The sequence below is a fragment of the Chenopodium album genome, chromosome 27 (assembly GCF_948465745.1).
Source record: "Chenopodium album chromosome 27, dcCheAlbu1.1, whole genome shotgun sequence".
Taxonomy (NCBI): Eukaryota; Viridiplantae; Streptophyta; class Magnoliopsida; order Caryophyllales; family Amaranthaceae; genus Chenopodium; species Chenopodium album.
In genome coordinates this window covers 8848121-8873267 of record NC_137860.1, presented here as the reverse complement: position 1 = coordinate 8873267, position 25147 = coordinate 8848121, and the positions used below count along the sequence as shown (strand labels likewise).

The window sequence follows — 25147 nt, the reverse complement described above, 5'->3', positions numbered from 1 at the left end:
GTGGGAAGAAGGGAAATAGAGAGGGTTTTTCAAGGGTTTAAGAACAAACAACTTTACTTTAAAGGAATGTTATGGTAGTGGAGAAGTGGAGTTGTGGTTAGTGGTGCTATAACTTGTTTGGAAAATTGGAAGATGGGATTTGAATGGAAGGGCATCAAATACTAGGATTTCTCAAACGCTACTAAGTTGCGTCCTCTTGGACTTTACCTATTGTCACTTTTAATTGTATTCGTTTGGTATTATTTGTAATGCCGTTGGTATACCAACAACAACAGCAAAGACGAGCCTAGTGTTTAGGGTAATTTTACCCCGCCACGTGGTCCAGTCAGAGGGTGACACGTGTCACCTCCAGGGTGGTCCAAAGTGGACTTATCCCTGCCTGACACATGTCACTCCAGAGATTTGGTGGAAAAATGGCGGCCTTCAGGCCCAACTCCCGAGAAAGCCGTAATGCGGCGCAACCCACCAATGATTAGGGCTCAGTGACCTAATCAGGAGCACAAATCCCGATGACCCTATAAATAGGGAGATTCCCCTCTTTTGGAGGACACGTTTTCCCAATTATTACAAACTGTCCCTTTGATAGAGACATCTGAGCTTGGAATCCGAGCAGATACCCACCTAAATTTCCGCACCTTTTTCTCTCCCTTCAAGTTACTAACTTGATCGTCGGAGACAGAGCACCTACCAACCGGTGTCTCTGTTTGTTTTGCAGGTACAGGGCGCACCGGACCAGTCTTCGAGTCGTAACTCTCCCGAGGGACAAAAACACCCGAAACATTTGGCGCCGTCTGTGGGGAGAGTACCTCAAAGATGGTTGGAGAGTCTGTACCCCTTCCTGATCCTACAAACCTACAACCGGTTATACAGCCGGAAGCCCAAGAAGACCCTCAACCGGTGTCTCAGCCGGGAGGTTCTGGAATCCCTCAATTGTTCCATCGGCCTCCACCTGAGGTCGTCACTGAGGATGAAGCTGATGACGAAGATGATGATGATGATGTGGAGACCTATACAACCAAGGATGGGTCTTTCATGTCCAAGTACAAGCATTCCAAAGATCAATTGGAGCGCAACCCTGACCAGGCGGGCCCAAGCAGGCGGCCCTCTAGAAGGCCGGAAGGGGAAACCCAGAAGGCCAAAGGTCAAGCCCTAGTCACCCGGGACGAGCTCATGAAATTCATGAATTCTTTCAAGGGTGAAATCAAGGCCATGATCAACAAAAACAAGGCAGGCTCTAGCAAGAGTCCGCCGGCTAAAAAGACTCCCACTCCTAGGAAGAAGAAGCCAGTCAAGGACAGGCGGCCAACTCCCCACCCCAAAGACAAAGAAAGGGAAAAGGAGAAGATGGCCTCCAGACTTGACTGGTCGAAAATTCTACTGCCTACTGGTCCTCAGAGGCAGCCTCGGCATGAACAGCCGGGGACCAGCAAGAAATCAGCCTCCGACGCGCGATACATTATTGAGCGGAAGAGAAACCAGCAGCTGTCTGAGTCAACCTCCACTTCGAGCTTTTCCAGACAGCTTCAAAGAAACTTCTTTAAGGAATTCACAGTCCTTACTCGAGAGTCGGACAGGCGGCAAAACCATCAACACCGAACCTCAGCTGATGATTGGGTCAGTCCCATGTGCACCTCCGGTGCAATATGGGCAATATGGCCTACAGTTCATGCAGCCTCCTCCTTTTGGGGGTCAGGCGGCATATAACAGCGTCCAGCCTTTGGACTGGCAGCTCCGACTGCTCAAGCTTGGTGAACAACCCTCTGCGTTCTCTAAGAATATAACCGAGGCGGCTCAGCTGTCCAAGGTTAAGAATGTGTTGGTGGGCACCTATGATGGTACCACCAACCCTGAAGACCACCTGATGGCATACACCAACCTCATGTGCTTACAGGGTTGGGACGATGCCACCTGGTGTCGATGTTTCTCGGCTACATTGAAGGGCATTGCCCAACAATGGTTTGGCAACCTGCCAGCCGGTTCAATTGACTGCTTCAAGAAGCTGGCCTTCTTGTTTGCCACCAACTTCTCCATGAACATCCCTGCTAAGAAAACGAGCCTTGATCTGAGCACCGTTAAGCAGGGTGAGAGAGAAGGGCTACACTCATATGTCAGGCGGTTCAACCTGGTCAGAATCCAGATCCAGGGACTGTCTGACGAGATAGCATTTACAGACTTTTTCAAAGGTCTGAGAGACTGGTCAAACTTCAAGTTTAACCTCGTCAGAAAAGGGGCATTCACGCTACAGGCGGCCCTGAGGGAGGCGGAAAGCTATATACAGGCTACCGACCTCTGCACGCCTAGTAGTCAGTCAGACTCCAAGAAGTCTGACCAACAAAAAGAAAGCCGATCTGCTCAGCCGGCCAGCAAGAAAGAAGAGAGCAAAAAGAGAAAAGAAGTCTGGGCGGTTAATGATTCTGATCAACCGTCCCAGAAGAAAAAGATAGAGTTTAAACCGTACGTCCCCAAGTACGAGTTTAACAAAGACTGCAACTCCATCCTCATGGAGGTGAAGGACCGGCTGTCCATTGAGAAGCCGAATCCTATGAAGAGTTTCGTCCAATCACGGAACAAAAATAAATTCTGTCAGTTCCATGAGGAGGTTGGCCATGACACCAACGACTGCTTCAGTCTTCAGCGGGCGTTGGACCGTCTGGCTGACAAAGGGCTTCTGAAGTCCTACATTTCTAAGTCCCCAGCCGGGGAAAAGAAGAAGAACAAGGGTCAGTCTCCCAAGACTACCCACCAGCCTACTAGTAGCTTGGATACCGACAAGGATCCGGTCTACACTATAGCAGGCGGATTTTCATGTGGTGGCCCTACCATCCGGGGCACCAAGAGCCATCTTCGAAAGATGGACAAGGATGATGATGAGCAGGCGTCTGCCAGTTCCACCTTCCCAGACGTCCTCATCACTAAGAAGGACACCGACAGATCGTCGAACATTATCAGCCTCCGGTGCTTGCAGAAGCTGAAATACAACGTTAGCAGCATGCATCCGGTCACCCACCCCTTTGTTGATTTCGGGGGTGGGATGGTCTACCCAGCCGGAAGAATTGACTTACCCATCCGGCTGGGTGAGAAAGGCCAGGGACGACACATTGTCGTCAGATTCTTGGTCGTTGAGGAGTTGACCGCCTACAACATTATCCTTGGTAGACCAACCCTCAACGAAGCCAAGGCGGTAATCATCCCGTCTCTCATGCTCATCAAGTATGAGCGGGATGATGGCTCTGTTGGTTCCCTGAACGGGGATCAGAAGATGGCCCGGGAGTGCTACCTCTCAGCCGTTAAAGACACTGTGGCCTCAGGCGGCTAAGAGCAGGAACCAATAGACCTTGACAATGTCAAGGATGCCAATCCCGCCCCACCATCCGTTGGAAAGAAAAGAAAAGCACCTCTGCTGGTGGAGGTGAAGAAAGAGAAAAAATAGCAATCACTGACCGGGGAACGGTCAGATGAGCTCCGTCCCCAGCCGGCTGGTGAAAACGTTGATCTCACTCTGGATGACAGTGAACCAGAGCGTACTGTAAAGGTTGGGACGGTCGCTTATGCTACTCTGGGTGCAAGCTTGCACCTTCTGCTGAAATAATTCAAAGACATTTTTGCCTTTGAAGTGGAAGAGATGCCAGGCGTCAGCCCGGATCTCGCTGTCCACAAACTCGCCATGGATCCCAAAAAGAAGCCCATCCGGCAAAAGAAAAGAAACCACGGCGAGGAAATAAGTCAGGCGGCAGCTGCCGAAGTCAAAAAGCTGCTAGACGCCAGGTTCATTCGGCCTTGTAATTTCCCCGACTGGGTGGCCAATGTGGTCCTTGTTAAGAAACCGAATGGGACCTGGCGCATGTTTGTTGATTACACAGACCTCAACAAGGCGTGTCCAAAGGACAGTTACCCGCTTCCAAAGATCGACAGTCTGGTCGACTCTACAGCCGGTCACGCCTTGATGAGCTTTATGGATGCCTATTCCGGCTTCCATCAGATACCCCTCTAGAAGAAAGATCAAGAGAAGACGGCCTTCGTCACTGATTTGGGGTTATTCTGTTATACTGTGATGCCGTTTGGCTTGAAGAATGCGCCTTCCACTTTCCAACGGATGATTAATACGGTCTTCATTAATCAAATTGGGAGGAATGTGGAGGCGTACATTGACGACATGATAGTCAAATCCAAGCAACAGACGGATCACCTTGCTGATCTCCGAGAAACGTTAATCACCCTCAGGCGGCATAAGGTCATGTTAAACCCCAAGAAATGCGTCTTTGGTGTTGAGTCTGGGAAGTTTCTCGGATTCCTGATTGATCAAAGGGGGATAGAGGCTAACCCCGAAAAGATACAGGCGGTGATTGACATGAAGTCATCCCGTTCTGTCAAGGAAGTTCAGAGACTCACTGGTTGCCTGGCCGCCTTGGGGAGGTTTCTCAGCCGGTCAGGTGACAAATGCCTTTACTTCTTCCAAGCAATCAGGAAGAAGACCAGGTTTGAATGGGGAGACGATGCTGAGACGGCATTCCAGAAGTTGAAAGAGCCACTTGCATTCTCTGCCTAGGCTGGTCAGCCCTTTGCCTAGGGAGACGTTATACATATATTTAGCCGTCTCAGATCATGCTCTCAGTGCCGTTCTCCTTTCTGAGCGAGACAGCGTTCAGCTCCCGGTTTACTTCATTAGCCATGTTCTCAAAAATGCTGAACTCCGGTACCCCATGGTTGAAAAATTTGGCCTTGCTTTGTACATGGCATTTAAAAAGCTGAAGCCTTACTTTCTGGCTCATCCGGTGGTGATTTATACCGACCAGCCACTCAAGCGGCCAATGTCTACCTTGGAGTCAGCCGGCAGAATGTTGAAATGGGCTATTGAAATGCAAAGTCTTGAAATCACTTAAGAACCAAGGAAGGCAGTGAAAGGTAAGGCGTTTGCCGACTTCATTGTTGAAATGACCCGTCCGGTGGCTCCGGATAATCTTGATCAGGTTTGGAAAGTGTATGTAGACGGGAGCTCTACAAAGAACGGCTGTGGTGCAGGCGTAACTATGAGTCTCCTGAGGGGGACAGATACGAGTATGCACTACGGTTCAAGTTTCAGGCCTCAAACAATGAGGCGGAATATGAAGCCCTGCTAGCCGGAATCCGTATGTGTAATGCGGCAGGGGCAACAAAAATTGACGCCTACTCTAATTCACAGTTGGTCGTTAGCCAGTATGAGGGAAAATTTGAGGCAACTCACCCGGCTATGATCAAATATCTTCAGGTGGTCAAAGAAGAGGCTGGGTCAATTGAAGAGTTCCACTTGAGTCAAGTACCCAGATCGGACAACAACCAGGCGGATGCATTGTCAAAACTAGCATCTTCCGCCTGCCATGATACGCCTCGGTTACTCATTTGGGAAGTTCTTGAAAAAAGAAGCATCTATGAAGATCCCATTGGAATTCTTGACCGAAGCTCTACCTGGATGGATGGTATCCGGGCATACTTTTCAGACGGTACACTTCCTGATTCGCCACAGGAGGCGGCCGTCCTGAAGAAACGAGCTGCAAGCTTCGAGTTGAGAAACGGAGAACTCTTCAATGCGGGGTTTCTGAAGCCTCTTTTGAAGTGTGTTACCCCAGAAAATGGGAAGGAAGTTCTTGAACACTTGCACTCGGGATTCTGCGCCTCCCACATAGGCGGCAGGTCCCTAGCCGTCAGAGCCAGACGACATTATTTTTGGCCCACTCTAGAGGCAGATGCCAAGGAGTTGGTAAAGAAATGTGACAAGTGCCAAAAATTTGGCAAACTTATTCACCGTCCGGCTACTGATCTGACGGGCATCCACAGCCCAATCCCGTTTACAAAATGGGGCATGGACATCTTAGGTCCTTACACGCCTGCTCCAGGCGGAAAGCGCTACATCTTGGTGGCTGTGGATTACTTTACCAAGTGGGTAGAGGCCGAGGCGGTTAAGAACATCAAGACATCAGACGTAATCTCTTTCATCTGGAAGAACATCATCACCTGGTATGGGTTACCTATGTCTATGGTGTTTGATAATGGTCCTCAGTTTGAGACGCCTCAGCTCATAACTTGGTTGGGAGATCAAGGGATCTCAAGTCATTTTGCATCAGTCGGCCGATCCCAACCAAACGGCCAAGTTGAAGCCTTCAACAAACTGATCTCAGACGGCATTAAGAAGAAAATTGAAAGAGCCGGTGGCTTATGGGCAGAAGAGTTAATCCATGTCCTATGGGCCATCCGAACAACAGCATAGGGGGCAACCAGTGAAACCCCATTTCTCATGGTTTACGGTGCTGAAGCCGTCTTGCCCATTGAACATTACGAGCCGACTCTCAGAGTTATGTTATATGATGAAGAGGCAAATTGGGAGGCAATGCGCCTGGCACTGGACTCGCTCCCAGAACGCAGGGGCAATGCCGCCTTGCGTCATGAGATTTACCGTCTGAGAATGACCAGAGCCTACAACAAGAGAGTACACAAGCGTCCTTTGAAAGTTGACGACTTAGTGTTACGGAAAATGGAGGCAACAGGTAGGGCCAATGAGCTGGGAAAGCTAACTCCAAATTGGGAAGGCCCCTACCGGATCTATGAAGAAGTAACAGACGGCACCTACCGCCTGGAAACCCCAGACGGCAGGCGCCTGCCTAGAACTTGAAATGTAGACAATTTGAAAAAATACTACTTCCGAGATTTGTAATGTTTGTAAGCAAGAAGTACATTAATGAGAAATTACTTTTTGTTTTCAATTATGTTTGTCTTTTTAAGTTTTGTACGCCGTCTGAAGCATTACTCGGACGGGTCATTTGTTTACTTTTCCGAGTTTGATACTTGGAAACCAAATCAACGTCTGTATGATGAGAGGCCAATGGCCAGATAATTAAGCTAAGCACAAAACCGCTTAGTGGCTATACAGCCGGTCTCAACCTAGACTAGAGGCAAATGGCCGGATGGCTGCTTTTTCACAAATTCGCCTATCCCAACATGGACAAAGGCATCCGGTGACACCCCTCCGGGTGCGATCGTCGCGGAGAGAAGCCAACCTGCTTACTCTACGTACCAATGCAGGCGGCCACAATTGGACGGCCGAATCGGCCCATCTATAGCCGTCTGACCCGAACAGTCTAAGGAACGACCAAGTTTCGGAACCCGGATGTCCAGTGACATCAGTCGGTGACCGACTGAAGTTCTTACTTAGCACTTTTTTTTTTAAGTTGCATACACTCACCTGTTTGGGGCAAAAGAGTTGTGCAATGGCTATGCAATATCTGTCTAGATGGCCAAACACCGTCTAGTTAGTGACTGGAACACCTGTTTATGTACGGCTGTGCACTTGGTTTGGTGCAATCACTACTGTGATTGATTGACTTACGAATGCATCATGCTCTTTGCAGCATCAAACGTTCCCAAGTCAATCAACCAACTCCATTTGAAACCAACCACACAGCCGTCCAGGGGCAAGGACAGCCGGCTTTTGATAAGTTAGGCAAAAATCGCCGCATGCTTTTGATAAGTTAGGCAAAAATCAGGCATATACGCAAAATTGAAAATGCAAAAAATTGAAAAACAAACATAAACGCAAAATGATCAAAACTGACTCAGTCGGTGCATTCATTAAAAGTTCACTCAACCAAACGGTTGTAGTGGATCAAATGTTAACCGGACCCCGACCGGGAGAGGAAAGAAATTGTTGATTGACCCGGCTCCTCAGCCGGTAAAGTACAAGAATACTCGGCACACAGGCCGGAAAAGCAAGTTTTTTGGCATACTGCCGCAGATATAAAAAAATATATATATATATATAAAAAGAAATGGCATACTGCCGCTGAATTCACGCCCCCGCAGACGGCCCTTCCTGGTCCTTCTCTCCTTCTTCCTCATCATCTGAGGGAATCTCGTGTGCTTGACAGACTCGGGAAGCTCGGTGTTGGCGCAGATGGCGAAGGACTCAGGCTCCGGCTCGCCCTTCTCTCTCAAGTACACCACCTCCTCGGCGTACTTGTGAGCCAGTGCCCAGACGCCATAATCCTTGTCTGGGTACAAGGTAGCCCAGGCGATTTTCATCCTAGCGTCGTTGTCAGCGTCACTTTCAGCAACCAGGCGATTCTGCTCCGCCTGCAAGGTTGCTAGGAAGTTCGTCTGAGCCTTGGCCGCCTCATCCTCAAGCTTCTGAACCTTGGCCTTCAAGTCGGTGTTCTCTTGAGAAACACCTTCAAGTTTGCCAAGGTCCGCCTGGGCCTTCTGGAGTGCCTCATTAGCCTTTGAGAGGTCCTCCTCCGCCTTCTTCTTGGCTGCCTCTGCGTCGCTCGACCGTTGGTTGGCCGTCTTCAGATCCGCCTCCAGCTGCTGAATCTTCGCCGCCTGTGTCATTTGGGTTGCTTTAGTTTCAAGTTCATCAATGATACAGGAGTATAAAGCAACATTATCAGCGTTTGTGGCGGACTGCTTGGCCCGTTTTACCTCTTTCCGTTTGCGGGTGTAAGGACGCTTGAGCCCGTCTACCCGCAGCAGAGCTTGCAACAGCAAATCAAGATTAGTATTGCAGGCGGAGTAAAGAACTTAGAGAAAAATTATTCAAGTATCTTACCTCAGCCAGAAGGGATAGGATCCGTTCCAGGTTGAACGTCTCAATCCCTGGGATAGCATCCTTATCCCTCTTGCTCACCGCCTCGAGCATGGCTCTAGCATGCCTCTGAACGTCTGGCCATCGAGTAGATTGATCTGCACCATAATCAACGTCACATGAGTGTGAAATTAAGGCAGCACCTATCTATTGCCGGCCGTCTGAGGATGACGTTTGTTGGGAGTGGGATTTCACTCGCAAAGGCCACCCCAGCTCAGGCGGGGATTCAAAAGGGTTCTTACCTTTAGAGCCGGCTAAGCGAGAGCCGCTGGCAGGCATGGTGAACCCCCCGGTTGCTGATAGGGGGTTGGCGAGGTTGAGGCCAAGACCGCCGCTTACCCTCTCGTTTCGCCCCCCTATCCGCATTTGACTTTTCCCGACTGGGGTGCCAGGAGTTGCGGTGGAGCTTGATTTTTTGGTTTTTCTGGGGGTGGTCTTGCTGGGGGTGGAGGCGGACTCCTCCCTAGCCCGTTTGAGACGTTTCTCAAACGTTCTCAAACGTCTTGCTCTTCCCAACCTCTCCTCCCTGTGAAAATGACAAAGTTAAAGTTAGCAGCGGGGAGAGTAAACTTTGAAACAAATTTAAGAAAGAGTCAGGCGTTCTTTACCTTGGCCCTGAGCTCGACCGCCTGTTTCTCCGCCAGTTCTTTGCGGATTTGAGCTGAGGATCGCCTGGGGGTTTTCTCTTCAGGCAACATCTCCAAAGCTTCCTCTGCAAAAATAAAAAAAGAGTTGATCAATATAACATCAAAACAATTCCGATACAAAAGTATTGCAAACGGATATGTACTCAGGCACATACGTCTGGTAAACATGTTCCCTAGCCCGCAGGCGGCCAAGAAACACTCATCCTTGAACTTGGCGCTCATTGGGATCCAGTTCTTGGGGACTTTTATTGTCTCCCCGGTTGACAAGGTCGCGTCTGTGAGGCCAAAAAGTCGGCCTCAATTATTTTGTCAAAGTCCTCATCCGGGATCCGGGGAAGACAGCACTTCCGGCCCAGTAGATCGGGCTTCTTATTGTATTGGCGGAGCTCGTAATTCTCCCGCTTGGTAGGAGCCGTCAACAGGTAGAACCTGTGCTTCCAGTCGTCAAATTTTGAGACCTTGTCCATGGTCATCATGTATTGGGGGAACGTGGTTAGAGTGTACCACGCCCTATACCCGCCTGGGCTGCGGCTAAGATAATGCATCTTAGCAAAAGCTTCCCAGCCGGGGTGGAGCCCTTGAAATTTGCAGGCGGCAGAGTGCCTCAAAATGTTTGCCCAAGAGTTGGGGGTAAGTTGCCAGACTCCGAGGCCGTAGCCTCTCAAAATTGCCTTCACCGCCTGGTGAAGGGGAAAGCGAAGACCGGCCTTGAACGCCGTCTCGTAACAGCCGAAGTAGCCGTTGGCGTTCCTTTGGTCGTCTTCCCATGAGATGGTGCCGTCTGCAGGTGGCACCCTGATTTTGTACCCGTCTCCCAACGGGTGCATTTGTTGAAATTTGTTGAGGTTGCTTTCCATGTGACCTCTGTCTTTGGTGGAGACGTCGATTTTGAAGGGGTTATCCTTCTCTTTCCAGTTCTTCTTCTCTTCCTCTTCATTATCCTCAAGTGGAGGCAAGTCATCACTGCTCTCAGAAGAGGAGGCGGAGCTGCCGCTCTCCGTCTCCTCCTCATCTTGTGAAGTAGGAGCTGAGACGGCTTCATCGCCGCCTTGGTCGCACTCATCCAAAAATGAATCTGGAGGAGTTGGAGGGCCACGCGGAGGGGATCTCTCCGGATCCGTCTGGTTTCCTTGGCCAGACGCTTCTCCCTCAAGCGTTTGGCCGCCTAAGCCCTCGCTTTTGTAGTTTGGGTCGGTGGCCGTCTGCATTGTCCGAGCCATTGTGTCCTGCACAGACACGTAAATGGTCAGAATCCAAGCAAAAGGGTGGTCCCAACACCCCGAGACGGCACTCCCAGTCCTAGACTCAGCCGTCCCTAGTGACCGGCTGGACTCTAACCTAGGCTGTGCCGTGTGTGTTGGTGATGCATCCATTTATTGCAAGAAATATGTACAAGCGGTGTAAAATGAAAAAGAGCTGAGAGAGACAGAGACGGTACCTTTAGATTTGATATCTGAAGGTAAATGGGTCCGGCTGTGTTGACGAGAATGAGTTTTCCTAACTTGCGCTTGACTCAGACGGAGGACTTCTGCTCTCTCAAAGTTTTTCTCTCTCGAAAGTTTTTGTGAACGTACAAAAATTATGAGGGTAAACGGCTATATATAGAGGGTAAATTCGGGGGCCTTCCCATAATTTACTCAGGAGGTGAACAGATACTTTTTGGCGGTAAAATTACCACCAACCGGAGCGTGACAAGTGTCACAGATGCCACGTGGCGCGCCACATCACATCTGTGAGGGGCAAATGTTTAGGGTAATTTTACCCCGCCACGTGGTCCAGTCAGAGGGTGACACGTGTCACCTCCAGGGTGGTCCAAAGTGGACCTATCCCTGCCTGACACGTGTCACTCTAGAGATTTGGGGGAAAAATGGCGGCCTTCAGGCCCAACTCCCGAGAAAGCCGCAATGTGGCGCAGCCCACCAATGATTAGGGCTAAGTGACCTAATCAGGGGCACAAATCCCGATGACCCTATAAATAGGGAGATTCCCCTCTTTTGGAGGACACGTTTTCCCATTTATTACAAACTGTCCCTTTGATAAAGACATCTAAGTTTGGAATCCGAGCAGATACCCACCTAAATTTCCACACCTTTTTCTCTCCCTTCAAGTTACTAACTTGATCGTCGGAGGCGGAGCACCTACCAACCGGTGTCTCCGTTTGTTTTGCAGGTACAGGCCACACCGGACCAGTCTTCGAGTCGTAACTCTCCAGAGGGACAAAAACACCCGAAACACCTAGTTGGTATTCTTCTTTTATACCAATGAACTCCTAATTGGATAATTGGTATTTCTTTTGATACTAACGAACCTTTATATAATACTCCCTCCGTTTTTTAATACTTGCTCCACTTTCCTTTTTCGGCCGTTTTTAAATACTTGCTCCATTTCCTTATTTAGAAAACTTTTACAATATGCAATTAATTTCTCTCACCTAGTGGACCCACCATCATCACATTTTATTAAATTCATATTCTCTCTTCTCCAATTCTCCCCACTACATTTGCTTTTTACAATTTTTTATTCTTTCACCTACTCTCACTACCTCTATATTTTATTATTTTTCTCCAACTTCTCTTAAAACTTCGCGCATAGAGGAGAAATGGAGCAAGTATTTAAAAATGGAGGGAGTACTATTTATATATTAATATGAGTTAATGTTCACTCGTTTCTTGATTAATGACATTTAACGGACTAGTTATCATAACTCTACTACTTATATATCGAAATAAATTATCTTAACGGTTTAATAGCCCACCATGCTTCGCATTAATAATTATTTAACTAGAGAGCTTTAACCAATACCTAAACTTAGTCGACAATGGAAACTCCGGCATTTGAAGGTAGCTAACCCCAATCCTGTAATTCTTAGATTAAGCACAACATAGATCTAATTCAATTCGTTTCCTACCTTAGACCGTAATCTCTAATCAAACAATTCTTACTGTTTATGATGAAACTTCTTAATAAGATAGATAACTCATTTGATATATAAGGTTCAAGGGATAACGTTCCCTTCTTGAACGAAACTTTTATTTAACTTGAAAAGATTACAACACTTATATATTACAACGCATTGACTGAAAGCTTAAACAGACATAAGTTGAATTAGAGTTTTCTCTAATTTAAGAGAGATGGAGAACCAATTTGTCTCTTAAGGTGAGTATTTTTCTCTAGAGGTGGACTCTCTATTTCTTTCAAAGGAATTCTCTAGCTAACTCTTCCAACACTGCCTTCATTTCTTTGCTTAATGTCCTTTATATAGGGGAAGGCTCACAAAGGTTACCAATACTTAGCAAGTGAATATCGTTCACTGCTTTTCGAAAGATACATTAAAAAAATAAAACGTGCTACAACAGTGAAAGTAGAATTCATTATTGTTGGTGTGGGCTCAGGACTCCATTATCTCATTTATCATCATAACTTGTAGACCACCCTCACTGTCCTTACTGTCTTCATAATGAACATAAATTTGGTTATCTTCTTCTATACCGAGATCCATCATACATTTGGCAGCATAGGATTCATCCCATGTGACAAAAATCTCTAATAAGTGTTCTTTTCCCTATAAGGATAAATATCTCCCAATTTCAACTTGTTCAAGATAATCATATACCGATTCACCAAGGAATACTCCTTCTAAATAATTTCTTAACCTTTCTGGCGCTACTATTGTAGTATTTCCCACATGTATTATGACTGGTGATTCTTCCTTTATTGATATGAATTGGTTAAGATACTTAGAAATATAGAAAAATCCATAAGCTCTTGCCTCTATAGGATCTTTTACCCGTTTTAGCTGGATAAATATTGGATCTTTGACTTTGCGATGAACATCTTCAAACATGATCGGGAAATATGGAGAGCTAACTTTTCCTTCAACCATTTTGATGTTTGCACTTTGCACTTGGACTTGTTCAACTATTCCTTTATATCTTGTTGCATCGTAAATTATTCTAAATACATACCTCTCGAATTTTGTGAGCTTCTCAAATAAAGTAGTATTATTATCAGGAAATGGTACAATGCTATGAACCATTCCATAATCCCAAGCTTGATCTGTAGTGCTCCGCCACATATGGTGCCCTCCATTCCAGAGAATGTGGATGAATTGACACAGTACCCACTCTGGAATTAGTGTTGAACATTATTCTACATCTCATAGATCATAAACATCACACAACTTGTATGACCTTGATATAACTAAATTGTACTAGAGTCTAATATTGTTATATTTTATTTTATTTAGTATTATATCCTAAATATCATGAATGAGTCGCAAGATAGTGAACATTACTTCGTACATTAGGAACTTTCGAACTGCTACATGACAACTTTTAATCAAACCATCTCAAGATCTCGTTTTTTATGAAACAATCATGGCCTCCATCAAGGCCCAAGTGAAGGGTGAAACCCGTTCCATTGCTTTTACAATTTCTTCAATAAGAGTTTTTCTCTCGGCCTCCATCTTTTCTAGCTGATGGGCAGGTTGTTTTTCTGATGTCTTGTGCTTCTTAGCCATTGGCTAATTCTTTGGTCAAGATATTTGCCAAAGAATTATTCGATCCTTGTATATGTTCAACAGTAAATTAAATGACAATTGGTTAAGCCATAATGGCCAACGTATGAGTCTCCCTTGCGCTTGCATATTAGACAAATTCTTTTTAACAAAACCAAGTATGCCTTTGCAATCTATTCTTATTAAGAACTGTTTAGGGGCTATGAAGATTAAAAACTTCTCAATCCCTTTCATGACTAGAATTTCCTTTTGCATTGTAGGATAGTTTAACTCAGCTTTATTATAACTTTCACTGCTACATTTGCAGAGTCTTTCTCCTTCTTTGATAATTAACACAACACTCCAATGCTCATTACTAGCGTCTGTTTCAAGGATTAAATCATCTTCACTAGTAGGTAGTGTTAGTATTTGGAATCACTTTCCTTCCTATTTCAAGTTATTTCTTTCATGAGTTTTTGTTGAAATGGTTTCTTTAACAGAGCAAGATTTTCTATGAAATCAGAAGCATAGGTTAATCCTAGCAAAATTTATCTGGAAAATTTTCAATCTTTTCTAGGATATGTTTTTGCAATATTATTTGTCCTGCTATCTTCAATTTATTTGGAAAATTTTCAATCTTTTCTAGGATATGTTTTTGCAATATTATTTGTCCTGCTTTAATTTCTAATCCTAACATATTAAAATAAATCAAGTTCAATTCTTAAGCCATGAGTTTCAACCCACTAAACCAAGAAACTTTACAACGTGATGCTTCTCAGGCAGTAAATTATTTATTCCACTACTATGAAAACGTACACAAATACCCGGTTCGATCCAAGGTTCAACCATGTTACCTTCAAGAGATCATTCCTCAAACTGCCCCAGCTTCGCCCGAGTCACTAGAACACATTCTTTAAGATGTTGATACAAAAATTATACCGGGCTTAACTCATTGGCAAAGTCCTAACTTCTTTGCATATTACCCTGCAAATGCAAGCAATGCTGCTTTGCTAGGAGAAATACTTTGTTCGGGACTTAATGTTGTCGGCTTTAATTGGATAGCGTCGCCGGCTGCCACAGAACTTGAAGCCATTGTCATGGATTGGATGGGAAAATTGCTTAACCTTCCTCAACAATTTCTTTTCTCTGGTGGAGGTGGTGGTGTCATGCATGGTACGTACATTATATAGTTAGGTTGTTGAAGTTTTAATGTTCAACATTTTTAATTAAATATTGAGTATCATTATAGTATGTCATTCATAACCAATGAATGAACATTGAGGATCAAGAAGTGAAGAGATGGTTAGTCTCTCAATCTTTCCTAGTGTAACAACGGTATCCTTGCCCCCACTAGGGACACCGACCCCATATCTTACCGTATAAAAAAAATGAACATGATTAAATATTTATATTACCTCTAATTATTGTACAATCAAGGGTGTTTGGTTTGTACAGGGTAAAGGTAATGGTATTAAGAAAGGGATAGGGAGGGAAAGGAATGAAAAATGTAACCCTTTGGTATAAAGAGTTTAGTCATGTTTGGTGATTCACCTTCAATTCCTTTCTTTCATCACTTCATCATCATTGCACCACAATTCCACCACCATTAAAGCTCAAATTTGAGATTTTAATGCTCAAATTTAGCTAAAAATTGTGGATCTAGATTTTTCATGATGAAATTTAACCGTTTAAAACCATAATTAATGATTTCCTAAGGATACTTTCGTTAAGCTTATGAGCCTTGTTTAGTGAGGGACTAAGGGGTATACTGGTAAGCAACGAGGGAGCTCCAATTAATCTTAGAGATTAACATTTCAGTTTTATCTCTTTTTACAACTTTATGCATTGATTTCTGTGTCACTTTATTATTTTATTTTTATAATTTTAAAAAATAAAATAATATAATTACATTGTGAGAGGAGATATGTTAACATAATTATCTTCGAGAGAAACTTGAATTTACCGGTCGTTTACAATCTCTATTGGGATAGTTTGACAATTGCCTAAAAAGGCATCTTGATTCTTAAATCATGCCAAAACTTTCCTTTTTTTTTTTCCCAAGGTTTGATCCAGCTGGGCCTACTTTGACTCCAAAAATTTCATCCAATCAAAACACATTTTTTTTTTTTTTTTAATTTTATCCAAAACACATATTTTCTTGCATAATTTAGCACACACCAATTAATACTTGCCAAATAAATCGTTATAAATAAAAATAAATTGATGTATAAGCAACAAAGATAGCTCCTTTATCTTCCCCGGAGTGTGTAGAGGCCTTAGCTGCAAGGTATGCTCTACAATTGGCGCGTAGGATGGGATACAGGAAGATATGGATTGAATCGGATGCTTTGAGCGTTATTAATACGATATCTTCGAATACCACGGCCTTTTCCCCAATCTTTGTCATCTATGAGGATATTGGTATTGCCAGAAAATGGTTTGATGTTTGTCTATTTTCTCATGTGAAAAGGGCATGTAATACTGTGGCTCATCTTGTTGCAAGATGGGATACGGGTGTTAACTCTGAATATGTACGTTTAGATTCTTTTCCCCAAAGTATTATTACTTTGGCGGATTTGGATATTATTTAATTAATATACATGCTCTGTTTCTTTCAAAAAAAAAAAAAAAAAAAAAAAAAAAAAAACTAATAGGTAATTAATACTCTCTCCGATTTTTTAGTTCTTTACATTTGGAATCTTGTAACTCATATGAGACAGAATGATCAGATGGAAAGAAAAAATAAATCGGAGGGAATAACAAATTACTTGCACAAGTTTTACACATTTAAAGAAATTGTTACAATGATTTACTTTTTTTAATAGCAAGTTATATTGAATGTACTTACAGGTAGTACATGTGAAGCAGTAGTGTGCACTCTAGCAGCCGCAAGGGATCGTGCCTTGGACACTCATGGTGAAGAAAAGATAACAAAATTGGTTGTGTACGCTTCAGATCAGACCCATTTCACGTTCCAAAAATCTGCTAAAATTGTTGGAATTTCCCCTCGGAATTTTCGAGTTCTTCCAACTTCTTCCTCTAGAGACTTTGGATTATCAGCAACTAAATTAAGGGAAACAATTGAGGCTGACATATCACAAGGGCTAATACCTTTGTATGTTTGCGCTTCTGTTGGGGCAACAGGGTCTGGTGCTGTCGATCCCATCGATAGCCTTGGCCAAATAGCTAAAGAATTTGGTGCTTGGCTTCATGTTGATGCTGCTTTTGCAGGTAATTTTTCATCATGCATCTAGTCGCGCTCTAAATTATCATTTTGGTCATTGGAGATTTAGGCCCTGTTCTTTTCACCTTAAAAAAAATAATATTAAGTAAAAATAATTTCTGTTCAGTAAAAATAAGTTCAGTTCAGCAAAATTAATTTCAGTTCAGTAAAAATAATTTCAGTTCAGTAAAAATAAGTTCAGTTCATTAAAATTCAATTTTCATAAAGAAGAATTATAATAGAAAATCAGTAAAAAATAATTTAATTTCAATAAAAATAATTTCAGTTCAATAAAATTAAGTTCAGTTCAGTTCAGTAAAAATAAGTCCAGTTCAGTAAAAATAATTTCAGTTCAGCAAAATTAAGGTGAATCAAACAGGGCCCTTAGGGGTGGAAACTGGTAACTTAGATTGATTATTACATATTTGAATTACACAAAATATTGTACCATTATGAGATATAATACTACCTCTGTTAACTTTTAGTTGCAACTTTGGGGGTATAAAATACATACATAATAGGTTAATAGTACACACAAAATACCGATGTACCCATAAAAAAAACTATTGAATGTCAAATAATGACCATTTACCCTCCTATGTGTTTTCAAAACACATAGTAGCTATGCACCAAGATGCACACATTTTTTTGACATAGTATTTTTTTTTTTTTTGGAAAGCTTTTGACATAGTATATCACCGACTAATTCAATTCAATATTGGCTTTTTTGAAAGAATTTAATGTTCACTTTTACAATATACAGTAACATTTTAATAATTTTTTGCAGAACTATTAACATTTTTATAATTTTTCAAGGTCATCAAATTTTGTCTTATTCTATGAAAATCTCCATTTCTATGTACTTGGATATTCAAATTTTAATACTGTAGTATAATTTTGTAAGTACCCTAAATAAGGGAAATCGATTTTGGCACACCCTAAATTGACTTAGACACACCCCTATGTGAGAAGAGCATAAAAAATTATGCTCTCATATAGGGGTGTGCCAAAATCAATTTAGGGTGTGCCAAAATCATTTCCCCTAAATAAGATATGGTAAAAATAATACGGATAAACAATAACTCTGGTGGCCATAAATTGGTTGGATGTGAAGTAATATAGTAAAGTACAATTTAGCAAATGCATACATTCATTACAGTCTAGAGAAAAGATTTTTCTCAACTTCTTGTGTACTTTAGTGATGAACAGAGACTTGCATCCACTTTGTACACATATAAATAACTCAATTATATATCGTAAATTGGGTTTAGACATGTATAATCATATTATCATAAATTGGGTTTAGGCATGTATAATCATATTATCTATTTTGGGTTTAGACATACGCATAAACCAATCCTGGGAGGATCATGGAGTGGAGGGACGGTTTGTCTCTCCATCTCCCCCAAGAGTGACTTGGATTCGATCCTCACTCCACCCCTCCTGTAATATATATAGGAGGGACACCCAGGTATCATACCGTGTAAAAAAAAATAATCAGAGTTCGAATATCATCCACCCCTCCTTTCAAAGTGGGATATTAAATGTTGGGTATAAACCAATCATGACAAACATGTATAATCATATTATCATAATTTGGGTTTAGTCATGTATAATCATATTATGGCAATTTGGGTTGGGTATTTGGGTTTAGACACGTATAACCATATCATCGCAATTTGGGTTTAGACATGTATAATCCTATTATCGATTTTGGGTTTAGACATGTATATAATCATTTTATCATAATTTGGGTTTAGACATATGTGTAACATATTTACTGAACAATTTTACAGGAAGTGCTTGCATATGCCCAGAATATAGACACTATTTGAATGGAGTGGAATTTGCTGATTCAATTAGCATGAACCCACACAAATGGCTCTTAACCAATATGGATTGCACTTGTTTATGGCTAGAGAACCCCAAGTTACTCGTCGATTCTCTTTCTACTAATTCTGAAATTCTCAGAAATAAGGCTTCTGATCTCAATGAAGTAATAGACTACAAGGACTGGCAGATTGCTCTGAGTCGTCGTTTTCGAGCCCTTAAACTTTGGACAGTCATTCGTCGATATGGGTCAGATAATTTGATGGCTCATATACGTAGTGATATAGAGTTAGCCAAGCATTTGGAATCCTTGATTCAGAAAGATAAGCAGTTCGAGTTGATCGTGCCTCGGAAATTTTCATTGGTTTGCTTTAGACTTAAGCAAGTTAGTAGTGATGGGAATTTGAATGTGATCAACCAGACATTGTTAGAAGTTGTGAATTCGAGTGGCAAAGCTTACATGACTCATGCGGTTATAGGGGGAAAATTTGCTATACGTTGCGCAATTGGAGGTTCAATGACTCAGAAGTGTCACATTGATAGCCTTTGGAAGTTGATTCAAGAGAAAGCTAGAACTATCATTTTTAAGAATGGATGGAAAACTATTTAGAGGAAAAAAAAAATGCATCTAAATTAGAGGAGAAGTAAGTTGATTCATTCCTAATGTTTGAGAGTATAATTCTTCTTGTAATTGGATCATTTGTGATTTGTGAGCCTTGCTTTCATCTTATTGCATTTTTTTTAATTTTTAATTTCCAACACTTTTACCTTCTTTTAATGTAGGACAACTGTTCAATTCACATGTGAGTGTTACAGAGTTAAAACCAAACAGTAGTTGTTTCATTCTAGATGTTTTGCTCGCATTTTCAATAAAGTCTTCTCATTAAAGTATTTTAATTATGTATTTGGTAAGTACATTATTAATATCCAATTTTTATAACTTAATAGTGTAAGAGTTAAGATATATATTTGCTATCAAAGATTTGCATTGACATACGTAAATGGGATGATTATTATGTTGGGTTTTGTATGTAGTGTGTGGAGAGTGGTTCAAGAAGGCAAGGGAGCAATGGGTTTTGCTTGGTACAAAGCAACAATGAAAGACAAGGGCTGACTTTAAGTGAGCATATCTCAAGATCTAGACATGATATTGAGATGATTCAAGTTGGAGGTGATAGATCGTCTCAAGAGCTTCTAACGACTGGTCATAAGCTCGATTTGGTGTAGAATGAGGAAGTTATGGCCATTTTACAAAGACCTGTATGCGCAGTGCGGGAGTTCAAGGTCAAACCTGCTGTAGAAAGTCATTTGCAGTAGCCACTGACTCATTTTGGAGGTTTGACGACCGAACCCAAGTGGAGGTTCGACCGAACCCACCTTGGTTCAGCCGAACTCTGGGTAGGTTCAGTCGAACTCTCGTGGCTCTGTTTTATCGTGCTTAAGCCTCGGTTTTTTACGGTCTTGATTTTTTCGTTGTTAGTAACTTGTATTCTTAGCCTTGGATTGTTTACCTTGTATTTGGACTATATATACTCATGTATGTCAATCATTAGGTTATGATGTTAGATCAAAAAGAGAGAAAAGCCTCTTGAGATTAGTTTTTCTTAGGGTTAAGTTTAAGAGAGTGAATTAAGTGAGGTGTGAGCTTTCATGGTATATTGAGAGCTTGTAATCATCATCATCAAATTGCTCCATAGTGGATTGGTGGGTTTCCTCCCGACACTTGGGGTCCCACGGTAAATTCGTTCTTGTTCTTTATATATTTTTGTTTCGTTCTTCGATTATTGTTAATTGTCGGCTTTGTCGCTAATCATAAACTTGCTAGCACATACGTAATCCTTTCATATTATGTTATGGAGAAAGAACTATACAAGGAAATATAATGATTCATTATCTAACTGCTTGGGGCACTTGTTAGCAAGATCCTAATAAATAATCCCTCAGTGCACTTCCTCCCCTAAAATTGTATTTCCGTGAGTGAGAAATGGGGTTTTAATTTAGGGACTAATGGAATATAATTGTATAAATCTCATATACTCTTTGTTCATTCTATCATTCAATGTTGTATATGCAGAGGTAGTTCCTCATCCTAGACATGTATTCCTTACCCTAAAAAATGAGTTATTTTTAGCACAGCTGTAGTAAACAAGGCTTTGCTTCAAACCATAATATATAAGATTTAGGCAATTTATATCAGTAGCAGGGAAATGTATCTGCCAGGAAAAACTTGAATATTGCTGTCCTTAGATATTCAACATTACACAGTTTACAATACTATCTACTGTACTCAATGTATCTTTGGTGATGCAGAACCATGTAGTCCACTTCACAATGAATTCAAATCGATGACTGGTAGAGTGATCTAGTCTTATGCCGACCACCATGGTTCATCACCAGTTCTGAAATCTGTTTCAGTCCATGGAACGAACACCACCTTTCCATCATCAACATCACAATGCGCCAATGCCAATGACTGTCACACAATTACAGAAAAAAAACAGATTAGGAAACTTAAGATTTATCTACAACAGATTAGTAATTACCGATTAGCTAGCTAACGACAGAGATGAGCAACAATATTAAGAGCGTACCAAAGGTGCAGGTCCTCGGACAACTCTGCCTTGGTTATTGTATTGAGATCCATGGCATGGACAGATGAATTTGTTCTCTGCAGCATTCCATGGAACAACACACCCAAGATGTGTGCAAACAGCATTGATTCCATATGTTGCAAGAGTTTTGTCGTTCTCCACAACCAAGTATGTTGGATCTCCCTGATGCAGCATCAGTAAATTGTAAGAATAAACTCAACTCCACCAGCAGCTGACTGATTCTAAAGTTTTGTTTTCTTCACTTTACTTACGACTTCTTACTTATTTAAATCAATCCAGATCATATCAAACCAGGCCAGAAGAATTCAGACCGGATTATAACATACAGAATACAAATAAAAGTTCAGGCTTGAAAATATTTCTAACCAAACAGAATAATTCAAATTAGAATAGACTAGGAAGAGCAGACTAAACCAGATTAAAAAAAAAAAAAAAAAAAAAAATCTATAAATAAAAACATCTTAACTTAAGGTGAAGTGAACATAGTAGTATTATACTAGGTATATGTATATGAGCATCATGCTGAAATGCTGAATGACCAGTAATACAGTTGCTTTAAATTCTATGTGCAATGGTACAACCCAAAAATGTTTATCAAGAATCAAACCCTCAAAACTAAACCAAGAGAAAGCTTATAAAAATAATATAATCCGCAATGACAGCAGGAATGGACGCCAGTTCTGTTTTGGTCCATTATACATAGCAGTATAGCACATAAGCACCGATTAATACTTGTACGGTCCAAATAACTAGACTTCTTTGTAGAAAATTGTTAGCCTATGCTCACTTTTTACGTACTTATTCGTACTGAGCTAGTGTGCAATGGAGAGACCAAGAGAGAAAAGGCAGACTATGAAGGATGGCAGAGATACCTTCAATCCTTGGGTAAGGGTTCGGTCTCCAGGTGCGTGTGTCTTGAGCCACTCAGCAGCAATGACATCATTGCCAAGAGCATCCTTAGCGATGGTACCACCAGCACCACCTCCTCCACTGTTGTTGACAGATTAAATTTAGAGCATAAAACTCGAATAGCATCAGTATGTTCAATGACTATGATGCACAAAGACGTGAACGTGCAGATATCAAACCAGAATCCAAGAACAGTTCAAAATTTTCCTAAAGATAAGTATGCAAATGAAACAAACGAATTTTTACTCAACTTTATTCATCTAGAATCTCTCATTACTAGAAATTAGATATAAATTGAGGAAAAAAGACCAAAAATAGGAAAAGGCAGAGAAGTATCATATATTCTAACATTGTACGGAGTAAACATTAAACAGGACATATTTGCTGAGTATATCTGCCTCAACTAAAGCATCCACTCCTTACGATATCTTATATCGTATTTCAATAAACTTCGATGGCTTAGTAAATTTAAACCAGAATTCTATAACAAATTCAATTTTAATCAGTTTAATTACAATCGATGAATTATAAAATCAAATGACTTATGTTCATCTCAGAGTAACTAACAAAGGCTTAATACTACCTCCGTTACATATTATTTGCAACGATTTGACATACAGTAGAGAGGGAAAATGTCTAATCATTGCAAATAATATGTAACGGAGGTAGTAATAAACTAGACTCCTTCTGAAGGGTGGTCATACTTAATATTAGTAGCATTTACTAATTTACAAATAATAAAAAAGGTCAATGATAGTACTATGCAACTCTAATAAGTATAAGAAGCTAATTTAAACCGAAATAATAAACACTAACAACACTGATCGATGCATGATTTTGTCGATATATTAAATAGAGACGAGCTTACCCAGGGGGGACAAAGAAACCTGCATAAGGAACCAACATGAAACCAGTAGGAAGAGAAATGGCACCCAATAACAACAAATTCATTAATTCTCTTTTTTTCATGTCAGGCACATCATCTGCTGGAATGCTAGTAGCTTGGCATGTTAGCTTCATCCCTCCTACTCTTTCCTTTCCAATCAAAACATTCACTCTACCCGCTTTCGCCAAAGCCAATGATGGAGCGAACATTCCACTCTTGCTCGAACATAGCTAAACATCCAACACAAAAAAAAAGGGTCACTAAAAAATGGCGCAATAACGTAGACAGGATTCGATCACATATCAGCCATTGAGTTTTTAACAAGTAATGAACAAAAAGACGTGTCGTGTCGTGTCAAAGAGTACGTACCTGAGATGGGGTGGCGGATGAGAGGGTGGAGGATGCCATAGGAGCTTATTGTTGTGAAAGATGCAATTTGTTGAAGATTAAGATGATTGGGTTTGAAAAAGGGTGTTGATAAATCGGAGGCATTGAGCGTCTAATAGTAAGTTGATAAATATGTGAGGTGGGTTCAGCCACGAACGATTTTGTGGATAAGGTAAGTCGATGGGTTGGAATGGGATAATGTGTTTTATACTACAAGGAGTCAAGGAGCCACACGTTCCTTCTTATTCTTTTTTTTATTTTGATTGATTTTTTTTTTAATAGATATATTTCAAATAGAGAAAATTGAAGTTCATAAAAGCAAAATGCAAATTAAGTGTCAAATTTCTAACTCAATCAGTAACATATTATTAGAATAGGCACTACAAATAACATGCGTTAATTCTGAGCTCGTTAATTCTTAACTGTTTTTTCTCTCACTTTTAAAAAAATCTATTGCAACTTTTGGACATATGATAATTGTGATGGACATATGAGAAAAAAAAAAGTTTTAGTTAATAATTACATTACAGACAAATATAAAGTGAATCATGTTTTTTGATAATGAAAAGGAAAATTTGACAATTATCACTTACAATTGTTGTTGTTTAAGCAATTATCACCTACTTTTTAAATTTTTATTTATTTTATATTTTATTTATTTTTTTGAATTTTACCACTAACTTTTTTTTAAAATATCAAAACTTCCCACTTACTCGGCTCTGAACTGAAGTATGATGTGTATCTATACTTCTATAAATAAACTAAAGGAAAAACCGCTGACATCATATTTTCCACGTGCCAGCTTTATAAGAAAAATTTTCCCGCCTAAATAAAAATCTGACGTCATTGTATTTTCTTTGGTTTCAAATTTCAAATTTAATTTCTCCTCCTCTCAATTTATCTATACTCTTTAATTTATTTATTTTTCTTCTATCACCAACTATTGGTAATCTAATACATCTTTCCCTTATGCTTCATCGAACAAAATACTTTGATGTATACATTTTTTTCTATTTTCCTGTATATATTACAAGTTTAAAATCATTATTTATTTGTTTAATTAAATTCGTATATTAAAAATCTAACTTTTATGTATGTGCTTAAATTTTCATATTCGGTTAGTTCTTCTTCAAAATTAATTTTATAAAATTAGCATTTACAACTAATGGTTATGTCTCAATAATTTTTCTGATACGTAATAATACATAAAATATATATACTCTATATTTCCGTGCATCGCACGGGACTAATCTAGTATATACTAAAGTAATCCCCGTAAGTATCCCCTAAGTACACGTGTCATCACCATATAAAAAATTTTCCCGCCTAAATATTTTGTTACTTTATTTTTTTATTTTTTATTTTTTATTTATTTTTTATTTTTTTGTTATTGATATAAGTGTGTTACTATATCTAAAGGAGAAGTTTTTGCCTTATATTTAGGGAGTGATATCCAATAATAATAATTTAAATAAAATTAAAAAATATAGTTATATTGAATGAAATTTTAGGTCAAATTATATAATACGAGTACTATTAGGATATCATCA

General features: G+C 40.9%; 1 protein-coding gene and 1 pseudogene across 2 annotated transcripts; one reads left to right on the top strand and one right to left on the bottom strand.

Annotated features, from left to right (window-relative positions):
* The first annotated feature begins 14478 nt into the window (after positions 1-14478).
* Positions 14479-19413, top strand: LOC145619640 (phenylacetaldehyde synthase-like; annotated as a pseudogene). The gene is made up of 3 exons (XR_014108172.1): positions 14479-14923; positions 16601-16981; positions 18770-19413. The product of XR_014108172.1 is annotated as a phenylacetaldehyde synthase-like (transcript).
* Positions 19414-20955: 1542 nt separating this feature from the next.
* On the bottom strand, positions 20956-23739 carry LOC145619444 (cytochrome b6-f complex iron-sulfur subunit, chloroplastic). The gene is made up of 5 exons (XM_081674132.1): positions 23580-23739; positions 23193-23440; positions 22288-22405; positions 21395-21577; positions 20956-21276 (listed from the first exon to the last, which is right to left on the bottom strand). The coding sequence occupies exons 1-5, from the start codon at positions 23616-23618 to the stop codon at positions 21172-21174; spliced, it is 693 nt and encodes a 230-aa protein (XP_081530258.1). The 5' UTR covers positions 23619-23739; the 3' UTR covers positions 20956-21171.
* Positions 23740-25147: the final 1408 nt, after the last annotated feature.

Bases quoted from the DNA above. Each gene is read 5' to 3' on its own strand.
- LOC145619444 (XM_081674132.1), bottom strand. From the start codon at position 23,618: ATGGCATCCTCCACCCTCTCATCCGCCACCCCATCTCAG. The intron at 23,441-23,579 runs GTACGTACTCTT...TTGGATGTTTAG, and splicing joins CATCCGCCACCCCATCTCAG to CTATGTTCGAGCAAGAGTGG. The intron at 21,277-21,394 runs GTACGCTCTTAA...ATTGTGTGACAG, and splicing joins TCCGAGGACCTGCACCTTTG to TCATTGGCATTGGCGCATTG.